The following is a 27,627-nucleotide window of genomic DNA, read 5'->3' on the forward strand; positions in this document are numbered from 1 at the left end:
TGCATTGTAGTAAATAAAGAAGATGTATTACACTCAGGCGTGGTAAGAATTAATGACAGGTAAATTTAAAGTTAAAGCAACAAGCTATCTCCCACTGACTTCATTGGGACTGCTCTAGGGTGACCAGACAGCAAATGTGAAAAATTGGGATGGGGGAATAAGAGCCTATAAAGGCACCTTTGTAGATCTGGGCCTAAGTCTCAGTTTTAGGCTTCACTGCAATCCACAAAACACGCACTCGGCTGCCACTCAGTCTTGTAGGAGCCTCAGCTTACTTGCATCCAAGTTTTCGGGGTAGAACTTCCCTGGGCCCTAAAGTTTCTGCCGCTGATCATGCACGTGGCTGCTTCCCTCCAGGCACCTGGATGGACGCCCAAGTCTCAGCGCAAGCCACAAAGCATGAGGCAATAGGCAGAGGAGTACCTGTCTCACCCCTGGGGCCCAATGCAGTAGGGCTGCCTGCTCAGAGTTAACCTACTGGATTGGGTCCCCTTCGAAAGCTAGGAGGTGTTGGCGGTGATAGTGGCTTAGCTGATATTTTTTTTAGCCTAGTGGTTAGAGCACTTACCTGGGTTCAATTCCCCCCCAGGCAGAGGGGAAGAAAAGATTTGAACAGGGGTCTCCCACCTCTCAGGATCATGCCCTAACCACTGAGCTATGGGATAGTCTGATGTGGAGCTCTGTCTGTATATAAACACTGGAGACTGGACTGTGGGCCCAGCTTACTGCTTTCCAGCCGGGTGCCCGAACCACTTGGCTTTAGAATCATCCCGTCTGTTCGTGTTTATTGGGCTAAAAAATTCAAAACAAAATCCAGAAACGGCAGTCACATTCCTAATGAATCACAGATGCAAAAAGAAACCATCCAAACCTCCTCAGCCCAAAATATGTGCCTGAAAATGAAGTCCGGCCAGTGCCGCCCCGTTCCTCCAATCACATTCTTTTTTTTTTCTCCCCCTCCGCCCTAGCCAGCAACTGAATAACGGCACAAATTGTGGGAATCAGCCTTTCAGGTGCGGTGTTCCGAGCCCAAAGACAGGCCTAACAGCCGCTCTGCCACAGTAGCATAAAACCACTGTGTTAACAACACCCCCAGAGACTCAAAGGACATACACGGCAAATGCCTGCTCTTCCGCATGGAGGCAAATGCTGAGGTCTGTGGTGTCTGAAAAACGTCTAAAGGCAATTGTCCATAAGTCTGGCCACGCGTCGGGGGGGGGACGACCCTCTGTTTGTAAGCCAGCAAATCCCCAATGGGCATATTCTGTCTGCCTCTCCCTCCCTCCCTCTAATGCTTTTGCTATTTAGCCACAGTGGAACAGCTTTAACAGGAGAGACTGAGGGAGGACCCCTCCCCATCAGACTATCCCGTCACGCTCTCCTGGGAGACCCCTGTTCAAATCCTTTCTCCTCTTCTGCCTGAGGAGGGCATTGAACCTGGGTCTTCTGCATCCCAGGTGAGTGCTCTAACCAGTAGGCACCACCGCCGCTGCTTTGTGTGGAGCGAGGCACCTAACTCATTCTTGCAAGGAACGACTGAGATGCCTAAGTGTCCAGGAGAGTGTTCCCAGCTGTGGATCACTAGCGTAGACAGGCCCAGACCAGGCTTAGGTGCCTATCCCCATAAGGCAGTGGAGTTTGGGATACACCCCTCTCCTCGGCATCTCCCCTTGGCGGGTCCCTACCTAGCATGCTTGCTTTTTGCGGCTCACACTCTAAGGTGCCTCTCTCTCCCCATTCATTGAATAGGGAGTCTGGGTACCCAGTTCAGGCTGTGTGGGTCGCATCGTTGTTCCTGTGATTTTTCTAAGCACCTAAAAATTAGGTGTCATGACTCTGAGCATTACAAGGCCTTAGTCACGTTGTGGATCTGGGCCAAAGGGCCTTATAGAAAAGTGGGAGGAGGGAGCATCTCTGCGTCTTGGTCTAATTTACCCTTCCAAAGTTTGGATCAGCATAAAAATCCTCCCCCGTATTTTGCTGCGTCTTGCAAAACACTGATGTATAAAATCTGGAGTTAATTTATTTGGAATGAGTAGCTATTTTAGTACTAAGCTGTGATGTGGCCAGCAGCCCTGCATGCTCAGTAATGCTTGGCCTCAAGTTGCCTTGTTTAAAGTCTGTTATATATGGGTTGGCAGGGAAAATAAAGTGCCATTTTTTTTAATGGAAATATCTTTGGAAACCAAAGGGCTTGCCTGTCCAAACTGAGCTAAAACAACTCGGATATCTTATCCCCCACCTTTAAATCTTATTCCTAAATCAAAGCTATTTATGTAACTGAGGAGTATTAACTTGCACATATTTTGAATATGAGAGTACTGAAGCCGACACCAAATTAAATCAAGTAATAATCCAACCTCCGGTTTTTGGCCTTTGCTAGGTGAATACTTGTGGTGATCGTTTACTTTTGTTTCACAGTATCACTGCTTCACTGATTTTAAAATAAGCGATGCAAAAAAAAGAAAAAAGGCTGCTAATCTTGTGGTTTTAGAAACTATTTTAAAAAAGCATAGAATTACAGCTATAGTTGCCTTTTTTTGCTACCGGTAGAGGCATAATCATGAGTTTTGGTTTCTTGTTTAGGGCAGTGGGTAGTCAGATAGGCTATGCATGCGTGAAGTCTTGGTACACTTGTCTGCCCCATGCCAATCTATTTAGTAGCAAGTCAACTGATGCCTGGGCTCTGGATTGAGTGAATTATCTAGGAGTCTCTTGGAGTGACAATGGAAAGTAGACTCTGTTAGAATGCCTTCCTCCACCATCACCACCTCCCTTCGTGAATTTATGTCTGTGTACGTTATTTTGAAGTTGGTCCAGACAAAAACTGGATTAACAACAGCACTTCCACTCATTCCATAAGACACAGGCCCATAGGAAAGAGAGCTCTGGCAGACACTGTATATTTTTCTGTTTTTTAATTCATGTGTTTCCAAAACATAAAAATAATATTTAAACATAGATGTAAAACAAACAAAAAAAAAGACATGAAAGTTACACAACTTGAATATTCACAGTATGTTTCCAAGAAACACAACTGTATTTCCTTAATTTAATCTTGCTGTTTATTAAAGTGGAACATCTTTCTCTCCCTCTTTCTTTCCTTAATGATGTGCTATTTATGACCACAAATCCTGAAATTCTGAACACAGTCAATAGTGTAATTTCCTGGCAGAGTTCCGTGTCCTTAGCCATCAGATGTGAAGCTTGTAAGTCATGTCGAGCTCTGTTAGTTGCCTATATTCATAAGTTATTCCATCTGCTTCACTGGGTCATCAGTGCCAAGCCTGTGTGTGGCTGGATATTTCACTGCCGAAGTCAACATTTCTGCAGGAAGTCTCTCCTCTGGGACGGCACTGCCATCTTGATGCCACGTGTCTCTTTCCTTTGATGACAGCTGCTGACCCTGTGTGCCTCTGAAAACAACTAGGATAGGGCCCCATCCTGCAGTGCTTAAACTCTCGAAACGTCAGTGGCAGCGATGTATGCAGCGGATGGCAGGACTGGGCCCACAATGGAGAAACAGACGTTGTAGAACTTTTTAATAAAACGGACTGTACTGCGGCAGGCTCTTGTTAAACAATATGGCCTTTGGTAATCAAGTGTGCAGAGGAAGGCAAACCCAGGGCATGCTGTAGGCTAAAGGACAAGCACATCTTCAAATGAATCCAGCAAATAGACCCCATCCCTAATAGGGAGCAGCTAGCCAAACGCAGCTAGGACCATCTTGCTGCATTAGCAAGGGGCAGGCAGGCAGTGCTGCAGGAAAGAGATCTTTCTTAAGCATACGGAGAGGCCAGTGTTTATATAGGTTTAGCGTGGTAGCAGCGGACCCTGGTTGCATTTCTGAGCCCTTGGTGCCATACTAAACTAGCCCCCTTCGGAAACCTGACTATATTTCTCCAGTTCCACTCCTCATCCTGCACAGGTAGCCAGTACGTGTGCAGTGTTCCTGCTAACGGAGAAAGATTTGGTCACACGTTTTTGCAGCGCATGGTGTGGGATGGGGTATGTGCAGGTGAGAGAGAAGACATGGAGTCATTCAGGATGACTTAAACCTGGCCAGGGACAGTGAGAGGGGAAATCTCTTTTCAGACTTTTCTTGAGATTTTACAGAGCTTTTCCATGGAGTTTTGACTGGATAATTCTGCAAAAATTGTTGAAACTCCCCACAGGTTCTTTGTGGCTGTAGAGATCAGTCACAAATTAAATATGAAATGCACAGAGCCCAGCGTGCCAGAGAAACCTGGGTGCATCAGCAAATTCTGACTCCATTACCATGGAGACCATTCCGTTTCGGTTTCTTTTCGTGCCAGTCCAGCCTCAGCAGTAATCTAGCAATGTTTGTTGACACAGCATTAATTTGATAAATGGTTTGTGATTTGTCTAAATATTTGAGCAGTGCCACTTTAGTTACGGGTGTGTCAGCATTTTCATTGCGAGGCCTGTTTTATGATAGGCTTACAACTCCCCAGTTTAAAGGCCTTATCCAACCACCATTGATGTTTAATGGGAGTTGGATTGGGCCCTACATTTTCTTTAGGTTTAACATTGGATTTCCCAGATGGCCAGAGCACAGAACAGGGAAGCGAGAATTCCTGGGATCTGTGGGCTTGTGCAAAGAGCTTTCCGTGCCTCGCTTTCCTCATCCACAAGCTAACTGGGTTGAGGCGGGATGTTCTAGGGCAGGGGTGGACAACCCGTGGCTCCAGAGCCGCATGCGGCTCTTCAGAAGTTAATATGCGGCTCCTTGTACAGGCACCGACTCCGGGGCTGGAGCTACAGGTGCCAACTTTCCAGTGTGCCAGGGGGTGCTCACTGCTCAACTCCTGGCTCTGCCACAGGCCCTGCCCCCACTCCACTCCTTCCCCCTAAGCCTGCCATGCCCTCGCTCCTCCCCCCCCAGAGCCTCCTGCACGCCACAAAACAGCTGATCGGGAGGTGTGGGGGAAGGCGCTGATCGGTGGGGCTGCTGGTGGGCGGGAGGCGCTGGGAGTGAGGGGGAGGGGGGAACTGATGGGGGGCTGCTGATGTGTTATTGTGGCTCTTTGGCAATGTACATTGGTAAATTCTGGCTCCTTCTGAGGCTCAGGTTGGCCACCCCTGTTCTAGGTGAGTTTGCTGGCCAGAGCTAGCCAGGAGGTCAGATTAAACTGTCAACCATAGTCTGAGAAAAGGGAATGGTCACATTGCTTCTGCAACCTCATGGGGCTATTTATGAAGATTCATGAGTTGTTGTCTGCAAAGTATTTGTGTAAACTATTAGTATTTCTGGCATTAAACTCTCAGTCCAAGTATGATCATTTTTATTATACACCTACAGTCTTTATTCCTGCATAATTATTACCTAACGGCCCTAGGCATGGATTGTGCTAGGCACTGCGCAGGCAGCGAACAAACAGTGATTTCAATAGGTTTTTGCTTTAGGAAAGTGCTCCTATTGTGCCTGAAATGTGATATAAAACTAACCAGCCATTTTTAAAGGGCAAAAAAAATTGCATCATAGTGATTTTGAAGGTACCAACATTCCCTGCTGTCTGAAATATGCAGAGTGTTTTGCACACAAGCATCCCCTGAAAACAGGCTCCATCTGTTAGGATGAAACCTCTTGCTGATCCCTTTATAAATGCCCAGAAACAGGGACCGTCACTTTCTGAGAAGAATTTTGTGCCAAATCCGTGAGTTTCAAGAAGCTGTCGCGATGTCAGAGGAATAGCCGTATGTGTTGCAGTGGCACTGAAAAATCCATGGATCTCAAACGAAGTCGATGGAGGGTGTTTGATTTATTTTTGGCCCCAAAGCAATTAAGCACCTGCGGGAATCCCATTGATTTCCCACGAATAGGGATTGACTGCTGAACCAGAATCACATTTAACACTATAGCCAATAAAGTGGAATTTTTTTTAAACATTCAAATACTTTAAGCATTCCCAAATAAGAAATGCATCGATCAGGCTAGTAGCTTGCAATCCTTCAAACACTTATGAATGTGAATTGTTTTACACGAGTAACTGGGGGCTTGTCTACACTTACCAGGGGTTGGACATGTGGCGATCGATGCATCAGCGGTCAATTTAGTGGGTCTAGTGAAGACCCGCTAAATCGACCACTGATCGCTCTCTGGTCGACTCCTGTCCTCCACCTGAACAAGACATGCAAGGGGAGTCGACGGGAGAGCATCTTAGGTCGACATTGCGTAGCATGGACCCCGCGGTAAGTAGATCTAAGTACACTGACTTCAGCTACGTAGCTGAAGTTGTGTAACTTAGATCGATCTCTTCCCGTAATGTAGACAAGGCCTGGGACTACTTGGTTGCGTAAAGCTACTCACGTACATAAGTGTTTTCAGATTCAGGGCCCTATTTCATCCCACTCTTCTTAGATGTTGGAGCCTAGGTGATCTGCATCCGTTATTCAGAACCCCCGTCAGTACTCCAAGGCAACAGGATGCGCTGCACACAAACTGGTAGCCTTTGCTTTTGTTTCCTTTCCCATGCCCACCACTGTAGGCTCTAGAGTGTCGTTTTTAATGTAAAAATAGGATGTAGCAAATAGCCACATTCATAGATTTAAGTCCAGAAGGGATCATTATGATCCCTTTGTCTCACCCCTTGCATAGCACGGGCTGTAGAATTTGACCCAGTAGTTTCTGCAAGGGAGCATTTATTGAGCCCAATAACTTGTGGCTGGATTAGCCAGAGCACGTCTTTTTGGAAAGACATCCTGTCTCCAATGAACAGCACCAATTGTGTGAGGAATTTATCACTTCCCTGGGCGAGTTATGTCAGTGGTTAATTACCCTCCATGTGAAAAAGCACAGTAGAGTCCTGGTCCCCGAGTAGGGCTTCTAGGGGCTATGGCAACGCAAAACTTACTAGGGGTGAAATCCTGGCCCCCTTGAAGTTTCACCGTGGAATTCAGCGGATTTGACTCTGTTTCTCAGGCCCTGTCCCCACTAGAGAGGGTTTGCCATGCCCCTGTAGCTCTACCAGCAAACCCTCCTAAGGGAGACACAGCTTAGACCAGCAAAAGACGTACTTTTGCCAGGATTGCTTATACCAGTTCCCTGGACAAAATAAGCTGCTCCCACAAAAGGCTTTTTTTGCCAGTATAACTGCATCTGCTCTAGGGCTTTTGCTGGCACAGCTGTGTGGGTTAAGGGGAGTGATTTCGTTTTTCACGCTCGGACCTGACGTCGCTATGCCAACAAAACTTTTACATGGAAATAGGCCTGGGGAAAGGGATGTGGAAAAAGTGTTCTGGGGGTGGAGAAACCCCACTTGTTTTTATTGCTCTACTTTTCTTACGTTTTCCCTTACCTTTATTCTGGCAGTTTCTACAGTTCAGCAGATTTTTCTTTCTTTATATTCCTGCTCATCTGTCTCTTTGTACTGATGCATTGTGGCTCTCAGCCTGTAGCCAGAAAATCAGATAAGTAGCTTTTTTTCCAAAAGTCCTCACTACGAGTGTTGCTTTACAGTTCAGGATCAGTAAACAAGGGGTATTTTTTGGCTGGTGCAGCTGTTATCGTTTCTCTATAAATCACTCTTCTGGCCTCTGCAATCTGTCTGGTCTTCACCTTTTAAGGATGCAGAAGTTTTGAACCTGCTGCTTCACCCTAATCTCATGCAGAGCAGTATAACGCCACGTGACCCGCTCTTATTGTTACTGAAGTCAGAAAAGCACGTAAGCATGTGCCTAAAGCGAAAGCTAAGCATGTCGTGGTTTCCTGAGTTGGGACCTGTGAGTTTCATCCTTGATTTCGGTGAGGGCAGGATCAGACACCCGGGATTTTAAGCACTCTTTAAAAATGTTTTCCCAAGTTTTTGAGCCAGTGTGATGAACAGTAAGTTAAGGCTTCTTTTGTAACGTGTTCCTTGCCTTGTGACTGTAGCTGTTGAGAAAAGGCGGACAAATGAACGTGGGCTGAAAACTGAGGGGGAAATTTGTTTGCTGTCCTCTAAAACATCAATATTCTGTAATGGAAAAGAGTCGTTCTGTGATGCTCTCTTTTGCATACAGCACTGCAAGTTTGGCGTGTGTGTCCCCAAGGAACGAGAGGCGCCGGTAACAGATGGAGCGTGGGGATCGTGGAGTCCCTTTGGAAGCTGTTCAAGAACCTGTGGTGGTGGCATAAAAACCGCGGTTCGAGAATGCAACAGGCCTGAGTGAGTACAATAGCACTGAAAAACCTGCTGCTGTTCTTGATAAACAAATGGCTCGAGCGGTGACATTGACGCTGGATTGGGAGCCCAAACTGACCAAAATACTGACTGGGCTACCCAGATCTAAACATTTTAAGAGAGGTGGTGAGCTGCTCAAAAGCATTGGCCTGACTCTGCTCCAAATGTCCTTGGAACTCAGAGTTTTAAGATACCAGCCAAATGTCCACCCAGCACTATTGTATGAATCTAGTTCCTTCCACAAACACTTCATTAAGCCCCTTTATGCTTTTACACGTGAGCTGGCACAGACTAGACAAGCTCTATGGAAATTTGTACCCTGTGTTTTGTTTTTTTTTAAAAGCATTTAAAGATGTTTATCATAAACATGTCAAGCAAACTCATGTGCCCTTTGAAATCATAGGGAATGTGGCCATTGATTTCAATAGGATCAATACGTGACCTGTAGAATGTTAGCAGCTGGTTTGAAAACAATCCGTTTAATGCAGTGACTGGGCAGTTTTTTGCCTTACTGCCTGCACTCAGTCACTGTGAGTGTTGAGGAGAGGAAGGGATCATTTGGGGCTCTGATTTGGGGTGGGCAGGAGAGAGTGTTCTGCTGAGCTGGCTGAAAACAGGAATTTAAAAAGGCAAAGTAAGAGTCGAGTGAGCACTTGAAGGCAGGAATCATTCCACTTTCTTGCCGGTAGTGTCAGAAAGGTTATTGCCAAGGAAATTGGCAGTAGCAGTGGGTCCGTGTCAGTTTCTGCATTACTCCGCAAAACCTGCTATCAGCTCTTTGAAGTCTGTGGTAGATGAGTGTTAATTGAGGAAGGGAGGTTTAGCCTGGGACACTGCCATTAGAGTGATACATGGAGATTGCTCTGTTTGCGTGAGCAAATGTCACCGTAAAGGAAAGGCTGAGGGCAAGGGAATTGGACGTCGACAAGTTCGTTAAAATAATGCTGAGCATAATGCCAGAACCACAAGCATCAGAGCGTTCTCACTCCAGACGGCCTCCGCCAGTTTTGCAACAACCGAGCAATGCAGAAACTGGATGGTTGTTCACAGATAAAATATAATTCCACGTGTGCAAAGGATCGCACAAAGTAGTCATCCAGCCAAACATTCAGACATTTTTGGTGAAATACATTCCAGGTGGTATGGAGCACTAGGCAGCTGGATGGATAGATTCTCTGGTAAGAAGCCTCCTGGACCTCAAGCCTAGCCCCATCTGTTCTACCTCCTTCTGGAATTCAGAAGTGAAATTGGGTGTATTTGTATTTCCTAAGAAACGTTGTGGGGGGCATTTTCAAAAGCACCTAAGTGAGTTAGGGATCAACGCCCATTGAAAATCTGGGTGCTTAACAACCTAATGCATTTTTTAAAACCCCACCCGGAGTGCAGTCAATTGTGCTTATTTTCCTTGATTCCTTTCAAGAGCATTATAAGCGGCATTGTCCTCCCCTTGAACCCACCATGAAGTCTCCACAGAGTTGTTGTTGGGTTTTTTTGGTCTTAGGCTGGCCCAAATAGGTTTTACGGTGACTTTGTTTGCCATTTAAATTTGATGATATGATGTGGGCTGCAAGGACCTCCGTTCTCCTCATGAGATTTTTGTGATGTGCATGTGAGTGAGACAAGTGAATAAAGTTAGAAAGAAAGAACCAACCTCTGCATATCCTCTCTCCCCCCCTTTTCAAAACGTTCTTTTCTAAAATATCAGCTAGCACTAGTCTAGCTGAAAAGCAGTTTTATTCCTAAATGTTTGGACTCTGTTATGACCCCTGATGAAGAAAACAACAAACAACCCCAGTTTCTGAAGTCTGATCCAAATGACTTTTTATTTGCCCTGGTATATTTAAAAAAAAAAAAAAGACTTCACATTTTTAAGCAGCTCTTTTTTATAGGAGCATGCAGGTTGGCGCCTTGTGTGCCAATGAAACGGTCTATTAGACTGGCTGAGTGAAGATCCTCTCCAATCCAACGTTTAAAGTGGAAAAAGCCCACGAACTCTTAGCTGGAGTACAGCTACTGCCTCTGTCTATAATGTGTTTTGACACCTACATGGCTGAGCACTTTGTAGAACAGTAGGAAGCTGTAAGCCTACGACAGGCAAGCAGACTGTGTTTTGACATGCACTCAGAGGAATGTATTAGCTGACTAGACCCTTCACCTGGGAAATCCAGCAGGATGGTAAAGCTAAAGCCAACTGCTGCGGCATATCACGGACAGTATCTGCATTGCTGGCACATTGTGTCAAAGAAAGGCACAGTTGTGATAACAGCAGAAGAAAACATAGCTCTTAGATCAGCAGCACAGGGAGCCCTGTTTGCAGGAAAGGCGGTTTGGATGTCTGTGTCATCCCTGTCTGTAGTTCTAGTCAGATCTGCATTTCTGGTATGTCACAAGAGTAGCTACATGTGTTGAGTTGACATGTAAGCATATCTACAAATAAATGTTTTTAACCGCTTAACCACCGAGCTGCTGGCAATACAGTTAGCTGGTAATAGAGCTACAGATTAAAATACTTCTGAGCCTTTCCCCGTTGAAATGTGTTCAGCCTTTTTTTTTGGTAAAGGGGTGGTCAGATCTGTCACAGCTGGGTTTTCAAAATGTGGCCTCTGTTGGTGTCCATGCCATCTCTTTCCACATTTCTGGGCAGCCTCACTTGAGTACACTTAGGGTGACCAGATAGCAAGTGTGAAAAATTGGGACGGGGGCGGGGGGTAATAGGCCTCTATATAAGAAAAAGCCCCAAATCGTGACTGTCCCTATAAAATCGGGACATCTGGTCACTCTAGCTCCACTTCACACACCTGCACAAACCCCATCATTTGCCTGCACAAGTGATTGGGCACACAGAGCCTGGGGCATTGAACTGCATGCAGGTGGAGACCGAAGACCCGGCCCTCGTGGGTCAGGTTTTGATGCATGTAAAATGGAAGTCTAGCTCTATAGTGAAATATTTGGTCAGGAAAATGGTGTGCGGGCAACACTTGGCTTGAAACATGCAACACTAAAATGATCCTATAAGATCAGAGCAAAACATTGTGGGTGTTTCTGTATATTACCTCTGTGTGCCCGTTTGCAAATGCAGTGACCTGGACGCATACAATAGAATTTGCATACTCAGAACCCGTTTTGTGTATGTACCATCAGGTGTTGCTCGTGTAAATTATGTCATTTGTGCCCACAAAGGTGTTGCATATACATAAGTGGACTTCGTATAATAACTCGGGACAGTGGAGTTGTGTCCAGCTCACCTGAAGCAGAACACAATCACTCTGATGCCTTGAGAGGTACGGGTGAAAAATAATAAAGCTTAGTATCTACATAGGGTGCCTTATATAGTCAAAACAAGTCAGTGTGGGAGCACGGATGAGAACCCAGGTTTGTCTCCTACTTTGATTTGATAGGCCACATACTGAAATGTTCTTATGTTCTTATGAAATGGAAGGATCTTTGAATCTCTAGCAGGGATTTAGCTGTGAGTGTGTGGAGCAAGGTTGGAAGGGAAATGTTGCTAAACTGGAGAAACAGTCCACAACAGAAGTTACCTGCTAGTACAGATGCTTCAGAAATGGTAGGGTTATGCATAGAATGAGCAGCTTTGTATGCATGAATTACTTCATTTCCCATCATCTGCCACTTGTTGATGGCTGTCCATAAAAAGTATTCGACCGTGCTGGTTGAGAATGGCTAATGCGCCAGTATTTCTTCATGACATTAAAAATGTCACGTTATTGGTGAAAATCAGTGTCTGAAAATATTTTATATGAAGCTGATTTCTTTGTCAGGGTCAGCCATCTCAGTTTTACCAGGCTCTGTTACAGTTTTTCAAGTATGTCTCAAAAAAAATAATAATCAGTGTAAATGTGTTTAAGCCTCAAATACTAGCAGAAGGGAAAATGAATAGCAAAGTTACGAAGCTGACAGCCAGCTCATGGCGAGTTTTAGCATTCTTTGTTTTATGGTGGGTTCTTGTATGCAGTATATTATCTCTAATCTCAAATATCATGTCTGGAAAATGTAATTGCATAGAGGTCTAATTGTATGGGAGGCGGGTGTTGAAGTGGTTAGTATTATATATGACAAGAATCCTGCATGTTCTTGTTTACTACCTTAATATGAAAAATACATATTCTGTTAATGATATCTGTTATATGGGAGCATTATGCTTTAAAGTATCATAGTTGCAATGTATTTCTCTTTAAAACATAAGCCTTGTAGAGGTTTGCATAATTTAAGGCCATCATGACATTGTAGTACTGCGTTTGCAAATGTAAATAGAAAATATTTTCAAACTGAAACTAATGCTTGTGTCATAAGAACCCTGTGAAACCTACACTGGATTCTTTTTGGTTTAAGATCTGTAATGTTCACCTAAGAATGAAAACTCTCAGCGCTAATAATTAAACTATTATTCTGATCTATGTTCTCATGCCAAGCATTCAACCTCAAGTGTTACTGATTGAAGGTTGGAAGCAAATTTGATATGCTGCTGGGTTTACTGCAGATCAGCACAAAACCCATGACCGTTCAAGCTGAAATTCCTGACAATTTTTTTAAATTTAAAATATTTTTGACTAAAATAACATCAAAAATTTGTAATTCTGAAAATTTTGACCTATTCTAGTTCAAATTCATGTTCCCAGATGACGTTCAGTGGTGTCAAGTCATGTCGCCTGGGTTTGTGTTGGAGTTTGCTGTAGCATGTTGGATTACTCAGATGACCAAATGCCTCTTGTGCATGATGGGTATGTGTTTACAACAAGTAGAGCCCTGCTCTTATTTCCTGGTTTAAGATCAATGTGTCCAATCCTATATGGGTCTAAATTGTGGTAACTCCATTGATGTCAATGGAGCCACGCAATTTACATAAGTAGAGGATCTGTCCCAGTTCCGAGTGCCTCCTATTTCTCTTTCCAAAGAATTATGCTGTAAGATGGTCAATATGGCCCTGTCTAGCTACCTGCATTGAGGGCTGGGTTCTCACTTAGACGTTATGCCTGCATAAGTGAGTAAGGGACCCCTCCTGAGGCATCTACATGGGAGTATGCACGACTACTCATCTGCTCACTTCCTACCCGGAGCAGGGATAAAGAACAGTTGGACCCATAATTAGCTGAGCCAGCGTGGGAGTGGGAAGTGAGAAAATGTTACTGGTGCTCGTAGCCAGCAGTAGATTACAACTCCTTGGAAACAGGACAGAGAAGAGAGTTCCTCTGAAATGTGTTTCCGGGCTTGTCTAAGTGTACTGCTTTAGCTAAAGGGTTGATTTTAAATCGATTTACTTACCCAGTGCAAACGGCTGGGTGAACACTATATTACATTGATGTAAATTGCAGTTCTATTGATTTGAGCTTCAGGTGATTAAGAACAGGGTTAAGCCAAACCAAAATAAGCCGACTTTAACCTGAACTGAGAGTGTCTGCACTGTGTTTTTCACTGGTTTAAATAAATGGCCAAGTAGCCAAGGCCGCAGAGTCATAAGACTGCTCTTGGAGTGGGTAGAACTTACGCTTCACCCTTTGCAGAGAATTGTGCCGAAAGCCAGAATCTAGTCCTCTCTGTCTAGAGAAGAATTAAGCGATCTACATTACAACCACCTTCATTTCACTGAGGAGAGGCAATCACGGACAGGCAAAGTGGTGCCTTTTTAGCTACTGAGGCATTGTGTTTCTTTTGCGGTCGTTGGTTGAGATGAAATGCCTGCCTGCCCAATCTATCTAAAATACGCCATACATGTGTTAACAATGGTATGTAAAGATGGGTAGAACAACCCATAATCTCTTCTTCAGTGACGCAGGGTAGGGAATGGAGTATCTGATATGTGATATGCTGATCAATATTGTCTCATTGTTCCCTTATACTTCCCTGTCAGCCTGTCTATAGCCATGTGTTTATTGTCTCTTGTCTAATCCTTAGATTGGGGCGGGCATTGTCTTTGTTCTTCTGTGTATGTACAGCACCAAGCACAGTAGAGTCCTGGTCTATGCCTTGGACTCCTAGGCACTCCAGTAATACAAATAAATAATAATAATGGTTGGTTATTGACTCATCTTAAAAGGGAGCGTGAAAGTGAGTAATAAGAAGTAGCGAGGCAGTGTTGACTGGGAGGCATTGAATTTGGAGGCAGGCAACCTGGTGTCCATGTCTGCTCTGCCAGTGACCTGCTAAGAGAGTGCATTTGCCTTTCCGTGCCTCAGTTTCCCTCTCTGCATAATAGATATTACTGGGGCTGCCTCCACTGAAGAAGTATTTTGAGATCTGCAGAAGAAAAACACTATATGCAAGCTAAATATTATTGCTATAAATGCAGGAAGATGTATTTTTAGTGGTAGGCTGCATGTTGTCATGCTAGTCATTGAAGATCTTCTGACATTTGCACAATTTATTTTTGTTTCACTTTCTTGTATTGTGGCTCATTAGGGAAATCTCAGAATGTATCTGAATTTGGAAAGTTTCCCTTGCAATTTGTTTTGTTCATGGGCATACTGAATGGGAAGCAGATGCTACTGTCATTTTAGGGGGAGGGGTTTTTTGAGGCGTAAATGGAAGTTAGGCACCAAGCTCCAGTCTACACTCAATCTCCCATTTATAGTTTTACAGATCTTCCCCTGAGATTGTGTCACGCTGCCCTCTGCAGGATAGAACGTTTCAGCCCCATTCACCATTTATCGACTGGGAAGGTTCTTGCCCTCTTATGGGCTGGTCTAAAAAGAGTGTAGTAAATGCAACGAGGTGAATTAATGGAGACTGGTGGCTGATATTTTCCATGCCCAAAAGTTATGAGGAAAGTTAACTCGGCCCCTGTGTGCGCATGTTCTGTTCTGCATCACTTCTGGCTTATGGATACTATTTTTCATGAGTCACTTAAACTGGCTCCTCCCAGATTTCATTCAAAGTGTCGTATCTTTCCTTCAGTAACACCAGGAAATAAAGGAGAGCTGCAGCTACATTTGATTGTGTTATCAACCAAATAAACCCACATTGGAATGTGTGATCTGACAGTTCTACTCTTAAATCTAATTTTTCACCTTTTGGAGCTTTAATATTAAATTGCAGCTGTAGACAGTGGCTAGAACAAACTGCAAGCGGATAAGCCACTGGGCCAACAGGGCCCGTGCCCGGGGGCCCTGAAAAATGGGCATCCCCGCAGCTGACCTGCTCCGCCCATGGCACTCCTGGCGAGGAGCGGGATCCATGCCCAGTTCCACCCACCCAGCGCTCCTGCCAGGGAGCAGGGGAAGCCCCCGAGCCCCGACCTTGCTCCCCGGTACGAGTGTGGGAGGAGGCAGAGGGGGGACTGCAGGCAGAAGGGGAGGGGAGGGGCCCCCACTTGCTCTGGCCCAGGGCCCCACAAAAGCTTAATCTGCCAATGGGCTCTTTCCAGTGTCCCGTTATTTTGTTGTTGTTTATTCATCTGATCGTGGTGCCTAGGAGTCCCACTCGTACACCAAGACCCCATTTTGCTAGGTGCTGTGCAAACACGGAACAAGAAGGTCCCTGTCCCAAAGAGCTTCCTGTTTTAAATGTAAGACAGGTGACAAGTGGGTAGAACAGACAGACGAGGAGCACAAGGAGATGACTGGAAATACTGGTCAGCATTGTTCTGGTTAAAAGATTGTAATTGGTTAAAACTGGATTGGCAGCTGGTTAAAAGATAGGAAACAAAGGGTAGGAATAAATGGTCAGTTTTCAGAATGGAGAGAGGTAAATGGTGGTTTCCCCCAGGGTCTGTACCGGGGTCAGTGCTGTTCAACCTATTCATAAATTATCTGGAAAAAGGGGTAAACAGTGAGGTGGCAAAATTTGCAAATGATACAAAACTACTCAAGACAGTTAAGTCCAAAGCAGACTGTGAAGAGTTACAAAGGGACCTTACCAAACTGGGTGACTAGACAACAAAATGGCAGATGAAATTCAGTGTTAATAAATGCAAAGTAATGTACACTGGAAAACACAATCCCAACTATACATATAAAATGATGGGGTCTATATTAGCTTTTACCACACAATAAAGAGATCTTGGATTCATTGTGGATAGTTCTCTGAAAACATCCACTCAATGTGCAGCAGCAGTCAAAAAAGCCAACAGAATGTTGGTTCTCATTAGGAATGGGATAGATAATAAGTCAGAAAATATTATATTGCCTTTATACAAGTCCCTGCTATGCCTACATCTTGAATACTGCATGCAGATCTGGTTGCCCCATCTCAAAAAAGATATATTGGAGTAGGAAAAGGTATAGAAAAGGGCAACAAAAATGATGAGGGGTATGGAACAGCTTCTGTATGAAGAGAGATTAATTAAGGGACTTTTCAGCTTGGAAAAGAGATGATGGGTGTGGGGTAGGGGATATGATAGAGGTCTATAAAGTCACTGGTGTGGAGAAAGTAAATAAGGAAGCGTTATTTACTCCTCATAACACAAAAACTAGGGGTCACTAAATGAAGTTAATAGGCAGCAGGTTTAAAACAAATAAAAGGAAGTATTTCTTCACACATCGCACAGTCAACCTGTGGAACTCATTGCCAGAGAATGTTGTGAAGGTCAAGAATATAACAGGGTTCAAAAAAGAACTAGATAAGTTTCTGGAGGATAGATCCATCAATTATCAGAGGGGTAGCTGTGTTAGTCTGGATCTGTAAAAGCAGCAAAGGGTCCTGTGGCACCTTATAGACTAACAGACGTATTGGAGCATAAGCTTTTGTGGATGCATCCGACGAAGTGGGTATTCACCCATGAAAGCTCATGCTCCAATACGTCTGTTAGTCTATAAGGTGCCACAGGACTCTTTGCTGCTTTTACAGTTCCATCAATGGCTATTAGCCAGGATGGGCAGGGATGGTGTCCCTAGCCTCTGTTTGCCAGAGGCTGGGAATGGGTGACAGGGGATGGATCATTTGATGATTCCCTGTTCTGTTCATTTCCTCTGGGGCACCTGGCACTGGCCACTGTTGGAAGACAGGATACTGGGCTAGATGGACCTTTGATCTGACTCAGTCTGGCTGTTCTTATGGCCTATCCATCATCAAGTTTTCTGTAGGCATCACAGCAAATGAGTTTTAAGAAGGATTTGAGGAAGAACACTGCAAGGGGGCAGCATAAAAGAAAACATGAAGGTGCTTGCTTGAAAACTTAACAAGCAGGTGATCGGGGCCAGTTCTAGGAGTGGGCAAGCAGGATGATTGCCGGGAGGGCCAACTTCTAGAGGGCACTGTACAGTTGTGCCACTCAGCCTTTTTTTCCCTCTGGGGAGGGGGTGCTAAAAACATTTCCTGTCCTGACCAGCCATTATCCTGCCCATGATGAAGGGTAGGAGTTGGAAAAGTGTTTTGTTTTTGTTTTTTAAACTGGACAATTGCATGTTCTATAAGGCATGTTGCAACCTTTCTCATGCTCGGTCCTCAAAAATGGCCAGAGAGAATTTTACCAGAGTTTCTGGAACCATTATCCTTTGAGCTGACAATAAGCATCATAAACTTCATCCCAAAGGGGACTTTCTAGGTCTGAAAATGAGTTCCTGTCCTGAAAGTGCTTTCTGATCAGTCCCTCTAATGTCACAGCAGGAGCGCTCATTCTCTCATTACTACTGACAGTTACTGGCAGGTCTCCTTTGGTTCATGTAGAAGAGACTAGTGGTTTTGGGGTGGCAGGTTATGAGTAGAGCTGGTCAAAAGCTGTTTGCCGGAATGATTTCCTGATGGGAAGTGCCCTTTCTGTGGGAAAAATTTCAGTTTTGCGGGGAAAATAATATTTTTTTCCCCCATCAGTAAAGTCAAAATGACAGCTGCCCACCTGGAAGGCTCTTGTCAATTTCACTTTCTGCCATTGAAATTGACAAGAGGAGCCTAGACTTTCACCCATGTGAAGAAGCTGTTACTTGGCTGTGCAAGGTAAACGTTGTTGGTGTTTTAGTTCCTCAGAATCAACTAGGGCTCCTAGGCTCTCCAGTAATTCAAACAATAATTGTCACAGCAAGGTGCTCTGGGCCATCAATGCTTATAAAGTCTTACGGTGATGAGGTCCGTGTATGTCTCTCTAGGGATTGTCCCATCTTTATTTGTAGATTCTCACAACATAAAATTTAAAATGACTGCAGCAGAGGGGGAATTCGTTCCTCCTGGGAATCTTTCTTTCTGCCCACTCTTCCCATCATAATCGGTGCTCCTCAGAAGAGGGTGGAGTCTGCCATGCTGATGAGGTGATTCCCTTAAAGATATACACACACATTGATTCATTAGCTAGTCCGCTTGCGGTAGCATGTTAAAAATAGCAGTATGGCCGTGACTGCATGGGTGGTGGCTCGGGCTAGCTGTCTCAGTACAATCTCTCCTGACCCCCTGAGCTGCCACCCAGGAAGTCTTCTGCCAAGCGCCCTCCCAACTGCTGTATAGAAACAAACTGACCCTGGACTTTGCTTGGTTATTTTTTGGGGTCTGAGGATTGTTAAGCATCCTGCCCTGACTCCCTCACCTATGGATTTTTTGTGTGCCTCCAATGCCTCCACCATTCCCAGGTTTCATTTGTAACCAGAAGCAGGTGAATGGAAATCTCACCAGGGAGCATTGTTTTCACTAGATTTTCAGTCCAAAGCAGTTCTGAAGTTGTTTGAGGTTTCCCCTTTGTAGCTCCATATTCAGGCCTGCATTCCAGCCCCCTTTGAGCTGTGTCCTGTTGAGTATCCGGCTCTATCTGCCTTTCAGGTGTCCCACTAGCCTGTTGAGAAGCGGCAAATTATCAGGGCTTTGTTGTGATGAGCTGTAGGGTGCAGCTCTCTCTACCTCACTCCTCCTTCCCCCCGCCCCGATCTTTATTTTCCCTTGTCTTTGTTCTTAACCCCTTCCACTTACTGCTTGCAGTATTTAGCTGTCACTTTGAGATCTTTCTTAAAGAAATGCAAGAACAAAATATAGGCTCTCCATCATCAGGAACAGAAGAAGTGTTGTAAATAATAAATGTCCTGAACTAGTTAAAGGGATGTGATTGTGGGACCAGTGGCTGGTAGCATAGCACTTGATCCAAGGCTCATTGAAGTCAGTGGAAAAACTCCTGTTTGCATCAGTAGGCTTTGAACCAGGCCAACACACACAAGCATGGGAGCGATTCAAGGAAGTTTAAGCTTTTTCCCCTACCCCTGTGAGTGCAGAACAGCTGTTGTTGTGTAATGAGGTGGAGGGTGGCAGCAGAGACCAAAGTCGTCTTCCCTTTTGGAAGGCTGGGGAAAGCTTGTGGATGGCTGCAGGCTCTGGCTGCTGTGTTATGGAATCTCTGAATAAAAGAACAACCTAACAGTTAAATACAAGCTCTCCATATCATCGTAAGAACACCGCCACCTGTTACCAGGCCTGGGGCTCAAACCCAGGAAGAGTAACATACGTGCTCACGTGCAATCAAGGCAGCATATGCACTCCCTGGGAAAGGAAAATGGGTACCATTCTAACTACTTCCCTGGCTGCTGTATTGGTTCCATAGCCTCCAGTCTCATTTTGACTAGCATCTTTCATGAGATGGGAGGGCGAGGTTGAGAGGCTCAGAGGATGAAAAGTGCCAAAAGTTGATATATTAGGGGGAGAGAGATTGAACTCAAACAGAGGCTCAGTTGATGCATTGCATCTTAGGCTTGTGGTTGATCATTGCATCTTAGAACTAAAGCGATTTTTTTTTTCCCTCCAGGCCCAAGAATGGTGGGAAATATTGCGTGGGTCGTCGAATGAAATTTAAATCCTGCAACACTGAACCATGCTCTAAACTAAAGAAAGACTTCCGAGATGAGCAGTGCGCTGACTTTGATGGGAAGCATTTTAACATTAACGGTCTACCTCCTAATGTGCGTTGGGTTCCTAAATACAGTGGAAGTGAGTATGTCAGGAAATTAACGTCAGCCTCTTTGCAATGGCTGCATAAAGGAGTAGCATTAAAATAACGTGACCTTTTGCTTTTCCAGTTTTAATGAAAGATCGGTGCAAGTTGTTCTGTAGGGTAGCAGGAAACACAGCCTACTATCAGCTCAGGGACCGAGTTGTTGATGGCACCCCTTGTGGCCCGGACACAAATGACATCTGTGTGCAAGGACTTTGTCGGGTAAATATTTCCTTCTGCTGTTTAACTAGGTTGTTTTGTTTTTTTTTATTGAAAAACAATAAATTGTTTTATTGAAAAACAATAAATAGGTTTAAATAGGTTGTTTTCTTGTTTTTATTGAAAGATCAGTTCTCAATCCCGTTTCCACATTCTGGGCTTCACGGGTACTAGTGTGGATTCTTCCCGAGGCAAATCAAAGAAGTCCTGCTGTCGTGGTCATGTGTCCTGTGATTGGAAAATCCAGCTCTAGTTGTGTGTGTTGAGCCCTCTGGAAATTCCAGAGACCTCAGCAACTACTTCGGCACTTCAATAAGTGACCAGATTTTCCAAAGAGCTCAACACTGACCTCTTTGAAGATCTGTCCGTAAGTCTTGCAGTTTCTGGGTGCTAAGCACTCTTGAAATCTCAGCCCAATTTTGGGTGGGAAGGACATGGAAAATCTACCCCGTGCTCTTTTGAAAGTCTGACCATGCCAGAATTTGTTTCCCCTCTTCACAATTATTGTAATGCTATTCTCCTGAATCTGAGTGACTCCCCAAACTGAGGTTCCCTTGTACACATGGCAATCTCTAAACTGGATAACGTTGCCATCTTTTTCTTCTTCTACCAGTGGCACAGTTGCAGGCACAAGTACACAATCCCTTGACGTTAAGCCTTGTTTGGGAGTAAGGGACACTAGCATACGCTGCTACCCACTGTTAATAGTAGTGAAGTAGGATACAATAAACTGTCCGTTATGGAAAGAAATGTCAAATTGTCATAATGTTGCAGTGTGCAAATTCCACGTTTGATTATAACGAGTCCTTGCTTTTTGGAGACCCTCTGCTTAAAAACAGCTTCAATGTAAGATGGTTACACTGTAAATTAACTAAACGTGTGGAAAAGGGGGAGAATAGTTTGGCGGTGGTCTTTGTACACAGATGATTAATATGATTTAATTAGGAGATTTGTAAATTCTGTCCTATTTAATATTTGTTCAATCTAGTTTTTAACTTTTTCTCTTAAAGCAAGCTGGCTGTGATCATGTGCTAAATTCCAAGGCAAGGAGAGACAAATGTGGCGTTTGTGGTGGCGATAATTCTTCATGCAAAACAGTTGCAGGCACATTTAATACAGTGCATTATGGTAAGACTCTGTCACCAGAAAACTTATAGAGAAAAATGCAAGCCTATAAAAGCATTAACTACATACAGTCCATGAAAACGCGCATGTAAGTTGCAAAATCCCTCTAGCTGTGGTATATTCTGTTCTGTAACTATTTATGCTACCCTTACAGGAAAAATTTGGTTTGTGTAATGCCTGATCCTTTAAAATCTTTAAAGATGTTTCCCTCCTCCCATAAAAAAGTAAATGGAATGGCTGAGGAATAGTCTTGACCTTCTGCTCAATCTTTTAGGCTATAACACCGTGGTACGCATACCCGCTGGTGCTACAAATATTGATGTGCGGCAGCACAGTTACTCAGGGAAACCAGAAGATGATAACTACCTTGGTAAGTTTAATGCCCATTAGAATGTGGAGACACGTGCTATTTATGTGGCCCTTTCTCAGCTAAGGAATATTTAGATTTCACTGTCAAAAATATGTACAGTATATCTTCCATATGGACTAGCCTTAATTTTGCTTCCTCTCTCTGTGTCTGGGTACTTATAAGGTCCTCGTTGCTGTAGTACATGAGAGGCTAACAAATGTTAATTACTTTATCCTTACAATGCCCCTGTGAGATCAGGAAGTAGTAGTATTCCCATTCCACAGGTAGGAAGTAAGGGAGATTAAGTAATTCACCCAGGGTCACTCAGGACGTCTGTGACACAGCTGGGAATTGAGCTCTGATTTCCAGACTCCCAGAGCAGATCCCTTCATAAGCTACGTTCGCTGGAGTATAAAGACAGAGATGTTTACAAGGTTTCAATGGAAATTATATACAGATTTTTAGGTATTGTAACCAAAATATATATTATTTACTATTCCACTGGGAGATAACAGGCCTGATCCTCATACACACCTTCCCCTTTACCCCTGCCAGAGCAGTGTAAATGAGAATCAGGTCCCAAAAATCTTGGTTTTATTTAAACTGATATGTTATAATGGTAACTCGACCTTTAGCTATTGCGCACCCCCGACAGCAAGATTCTGACCCCCAGTTCATGCCGAGCAGTAACTTGCTCCTGAAATAGTACGGCTTGAGTGAGGACAGCAAGGATGGCAGAATCCAGCACTACGGAAATTCACCTATGGGTGAATTTGATACCTGGGCAGATGCCCAGTAAGGCCTGTGTTCGACTTCAGCCCTGCTGTCTCCGCCCAATAGGGTTCATGCTGGCCCTTTGCACAGCTGTCAATTTCATCCTGAGGCAGGTGAAATCCTGGCGACATTAAAGTCCAGGAAGTTTTGCTGCTGATTTGCAGAGTGCTCGTACTGTGGCTCTGTTTCTCTTCCTTTGCACACATCCTTTGTTTGGGTTGGTCAGCAGCGCTGTGGTTCATTCGCATTTATCTAGATCCCTCTTTGGACAATAGGCGTTGTCTTGTTTTCCAAAGGCAGAATAATCAGCTTGTCAAAACAGGCTGGTTTTGTTGTTAGGTTGTTTTTTATTGTAATAGATTTTAAAAAATAACTCGTGTGTGTTGGCTTTAATGATTAGTTTTATTTTAAACACGTGACTTGTGAGGAGAGGTTGAGGGAACCGGGATTGTTCAGTCTGCAGAAGAGAAGAATGAGGCGGGATTTGATAGCTGCTTTCAACTACCTGAAAGGGGGTTCCAAAGACTGGATCTAGACTGTTCTCAGTGGTAGCAGATGACAGAACAAGGAGTAATGGTCTCAAGTTGCAGTGAGGAAGGTCTAGGTTGGATATTAGGAAACACTATTTCACTAGGAGGGTGGTGAAGCACTGGAATGGGTTCCCTAGGGAGGTGGTGGAATCACCTTCCTTAGAGGTTTTTAAGGTCAGGCTTGACAAAGCCCTGGCTGGGATGATTTAGTTGGGGTTTGGTCCTGCTTTGAGCAGGGGGTTGGGCTAGATACCTCCTGAGGTCCCTTCCAGCCCTGACATTCTATGATTCTGTGGAATGTTGTCTTCACTTGCGGTGAAATTCATCCCTGTGCACAGGGCCGGCATGTAACCCCTGCAGCGCTTAAGTTCCACGTAAGCCCTCAAAGTAGGACACAAATGATGGACGGACCTTGTGTATAATTTCACCTATGGATTTTTTTTTTCTTTTTTTGGTAGTATCACTACTTAGGCCTCGATTTACTGTGGGGGAGATTGTCCCGTATCCTAACACAGATGCTCAAGGGAAGAGTGGGGTGTAAGGAACACCCCCCAGCATGGCACAGCTCAGGAGTGGGGAGAGACAGTAGAGGCTCTGTGCCCCATAAGTGAGTGGGTGGAGGCACCTTTCCCCTACAAGTGAGTGAGCGGAGCCAGACTGGCCAGGCCTGAAGGGGGAAGTGAGCTAAAAGCAAGAGGAGACTCAGGGGGAGGTGGTGACTTTCTGAGTCACGCTTCCTGTCCAGCAGACCCCGGAGGGCTCAAGCTAGCCTGATATGCTAAAGAGAATCAGTGGCCTGATGGTGTTCTGCATGGTTTAAGATGCAGAAAATATTTCCTTTGCAGTCATTAGAGAATCTTGCCAATGAGAATACAGTGCAGGGAAAGGAAATACAAAATTAAGTGGGCCCCGGGCCCTGCTTCTGACAGTTGAGCCATGCAAGTGGACCCCTGTGCCCCAGTAGGGTCCAGCTGTATGGATTTGATTCCAGGATTGGAACCATTCAAGGTATTTTGACCTTATATACATATTGCCATTAATTTGTGGCTATGTCCATTATGAATTCATGTTTACAAGTGTCTAATTAAGCAAAACTGGATGAATCTGCAAGCTTTGTTACCAAGAGAACCGTAAAACTTTCCAAACACTTTCTGTCTTTCTCCAGAGGGAGAGATTCCTCCCTGTTCTTCTCTTTCCTAGAAAAATAATCTTCCATGTATATAGTTCCCTGCTGTGTATTCAGAACAGTCTACCCCGGCCAGGCCCCTGCGCCCAGAGGAACCTCTCAGTTCTTTCTGGAGGGCTTTAATCTTCTTGAGAAGCATGAAGTCAGATCTTCTTTAATGTTGCAGTGTAGAGTATAGGGTTTGGGCCAGTTGTGATTTCTTTAACTGAATATTGCTGGGAAAGCAGCTTTTCCTATCAGGCCTGAATAAAAGCGAGTGAAAAGTGTGCATGTGAACACTCATTTCGCAGCTCGCTGAGTGTGAAATCTTAGGCCCTGGAGATTGTGAACCTTGTAGTAGTTACATAACAATCTAGGAGGAATTTGATGTTGTCATCAAGTCTGTGATGTCTAACCGGTCTCCCCTATTGTTGTAGGAAGGTGCACTAAATGGAATGGATTCCTTTAATGTGTTTTAGTGCTGCTTAATAGTGTTAAGTCACAGTAGGAGGAATTCAGTTGGGGCTGAACCCTGCATTTTGAGGTTTTCCTTTGGCCATGTACGTGTTAGCTGCTGAGCAATCGTTTGCTTTATTCTCTCTCCTAGTTATGTTTCAACCCCTCCTTCCATGTTTTGATGGTAGCTTTAGGTATTGCAGTAGAGAGCCTTTGTAGTAATGTAGCTGTGATGGGTGAAATGGTGGGGAAACTAACTTAGGAAATTAGCTACTTAATCGCATTAGTGTGAAGTTGTGCAGCAGACTGCTGTTTGCAGGAAACCGGTCCTTTTAGAAAGCAGTTAGGCTTTAAGCCGTCAGTGCTTTTGCATACCTCAGGGCCTGGAATAAAACAAAAAAAGATGCTGTTGGCTGAACTCCACTGGAAGGTGAAATCCAGGCAGCGTACCCTACCGATGCACCTGAATGCAGGATGGAAAGGTTCTACAGTCTGACAACCTTTACAGCAAACAACCTTGCCCAGCCCCCGTCTCTATCTGTGCAATTCTTGTGTTGCAATATTTGAGGTGCAGTTTACATGTACCATTTAAAGAGACCAAGCTGGCACCTCTTTGCCGCCCCGCCTGTGCCCGGTCTTTAGGAGCAACCGCCAGCAGGCCAGCAGGCCGCCTTTCTTCTGATAAGGCCTGGGGCCAGCGTAGGGTCTGCCTACACGGCAGCTGGAAGCTGTGATTTCCCTCGCAGTGTAGCCATGGCAGCTTGTCCTGTGTATGTACCTAGGGCCTCTGCTGGGATTGTACTCAGCATGACGAGCCCCTCTCATTGCTCGCACCTCCCCACCTGCACTCTCTTGATCGGAGCTAGGACGGGTATGTCCGCTCGAGCTGGAAATTTCACCTTCCCTGAAGGGTTCTGTCTACCCTGTACCCCACTGGCAGTGGCCTGTCGGGTCTGTGTAGCTACACGCCACAGGGAAAAGCCTCCGGCCTGTGGTGTGGAGCGACACGTGACAGCGAAGGGCTCTGGCAGCGGGGAGGCAATGGGGAAAGGCTCCGGTAGTTTGCTGCAGCTTCCCGCCACCAGAGCTTTTCCCTGCCACGGGGAGCTGCCGGAGCCTTTCCCCACTGGCAGAGTCGTTCCCTGCGGTGAGGAAAGTTTCCAGCAGTTCCGTATGGCTAGGAAAGGCTCCAGCAGTGGGCAGGCAGTGGGATACTGCTACAAATAGGTGTGTGGATGGGGGAGGCACTGCTTGGGTGTGTAGAGACCCGTGCAGGTGCAGGGTAGATCCCTGAGGAGTTCAGGGGTGTCTCCACTCTACTGGCTCAAGCAGTGTCTCACCATCCACACAGCTGTTTGCATCCGTGCTAGGGGGCCATGCAGTGTCTCTATTCTACGTGCCGCCATAAGGGGTGTGCGGTGTAGACGTCCCCATGGTCTCCCAGCGCAGAGCTGTGGCACACCCCAATAAGCAGGAGCAGTCCTCAGCTGCAGGCACAGCGACTGTATTGTCACTGCCGCTGTCCTCCAGCTCCTCTTCCTTGAGAGACCCAATGGGTTTTACTGGCAGAGGATCTACAAGATCATCTTTAAATAATTCATAGGTTCCAAGTCCAGCAGGGACCATTGTGATTGAGCCTGACCTCCTGTGTAACGCAGGCCAGAGAACTGCCCCCAAATAATTCCTAGCGCAGACCTTTCAGAAAAGCATGTGATGGGTTGTCACCCCCAGGGGGCAGACAGGTTGTCACCCCCAGAGGGACCGCTGCACCCCTCTAACCCCCGAGCTGGGCTGGCCCTTTTCTCTCACTGCTTTGCTGGAGACACAGCCAGCCTCACCAGGCCCTGTTGTCACCCAGCAGGACAGCAGGTGGCGCCACACACCCAACTGAGCTACCTCAGTGCTGTACCTAAGTAGGGTGACCAAGATGTCCCGATTTTATAGGGACAGTCCCAATTTTTGGGTCTTTTTCTTATATAGGCTCCTATTACTTCCCCCCATCCCCCAACCCCCTATCCCGATTTTTCATACTTGCTGTCTGGTAACCCTATACCTAAGCCACTCAGACAGATGATTTCCCAGGTCCCTAGGCGTGCACCCTCCCACTGGAGTATAAACCCAAAATTTGGCCGTCTTGCCCTGCACAGGGATCTGTACCACGTAAGCTCATTAATAAAGTTTGCCTTACCCTCGATGTGGAAAAGATATGCAACAGCCTTTGCTCACAGAGCTGAGATTTTTCCCCAGACACTTCACTCAAAGGCACACTGGTTTAGACAAAGCAAAAAAAAAGTATTGACTATAAAAGATAGGTTTTAAGTGATAGAAAACAGATCAAAGCAGATTGCCTTCATCCCTTAACGGAACTTGTGGTCATTGGGCGATTCGCTCGATTTGCCATGCCAGCTGTCGGCGCAGGGCTGGGGTGGTGGCACACAGAAGGAACACACACATGCACTGCCAAACATCCATCAACATGTAGCCACACATCCAATCTTGATTTAAAATCAGAGACACCATTGTAGGATAGAGTGTCCCCAGGCCTGAAATCTTCTCAATGCAGGAGGCTGTCAGGAAGCCAAAGCTGTTCCCCCCCAGCTAACGTGAGTTAGGACAACCGAGGGCTCTTCTCACAGAGGGAGGCTCCTCTTCTCAGTCCCAGCCTGGGACCAGAAAAGGCCTGTCCTGTTGATTGCTCCCCATCCCCTCCTTGGAAAACTACAGCAGCTCCCCGCAGTGGCATAGCCAGGGGGAGGGAACAGGGGGAGTGGAAAAAAAATAGGCACCACCTGCTGCGGCACTTTTACTGATGGGGAGGCGCTGCGGGTCTTCGGCGGCACCTTGGCAGCGGGACCTTCAGTCGCTCTGCAGGTCTTGGTGGCATTTCGGCAATGAAGCTTCAGTGCCACCGAAGACACCCAGAGCGAGTGAAGGGCCCGCCGCCGAGGTGCCGCCGAAGACCCCCGGAGCGAGTG

The 27,627-nt window shown here is 45.4% G+C and overlaps 1 protein-coding gene across 9 annotated transcripts in view; it reads left to right on the top strand.

The window, feature by feature from the left end:
• Positions 1–27,627, top strand: part of ADAMTS9 (ADAM metallopeptidase with thrombospondin type 1 motif 9) — a 149,514-nt gene that overhangs the window by 32,736 nt on the left and 89,151 nt on the right. For all 9 annotated transcript variants that reach the window (XM_039546993.1, XM_039546995.1, XM_039546997.1 and 6 more), the window contains exons 12-16: positions 8,023–8,168; positions 19,849–20,030; positions 20,120–20,256; positions 21,264–21,381; positions 21,653–21,748. In XM_039546993.1, coding sequence (XP_039402927.1) covers positions 8,023–8,168; positions 19,849–20,030; positions 20,120–20,256; positions 21,264–21,381; positions 21,653–21,748 — 679 coding nt within the window. The remainder of the gene's footprint in view (positions 1–8,022; positions 8,169–19,848; positions 20,031–20,119; positions 20,257–21,263; positions 21,382–21,652; positions 21,749–27,627) is intronic.

This window comes from Mauremys reevesii, linkage group 7, assembly GCF_016161935.1.
Source record: "Mauremys reevesii isolate NIE-2019 linkage group 7, ASM1616193v1, whole genome shotgun sequence".
NCBI lineage: Eukaryota > Metazoa > Chordata > Testudines > Geoemydidae > Mauremys > Mauremys reevesii.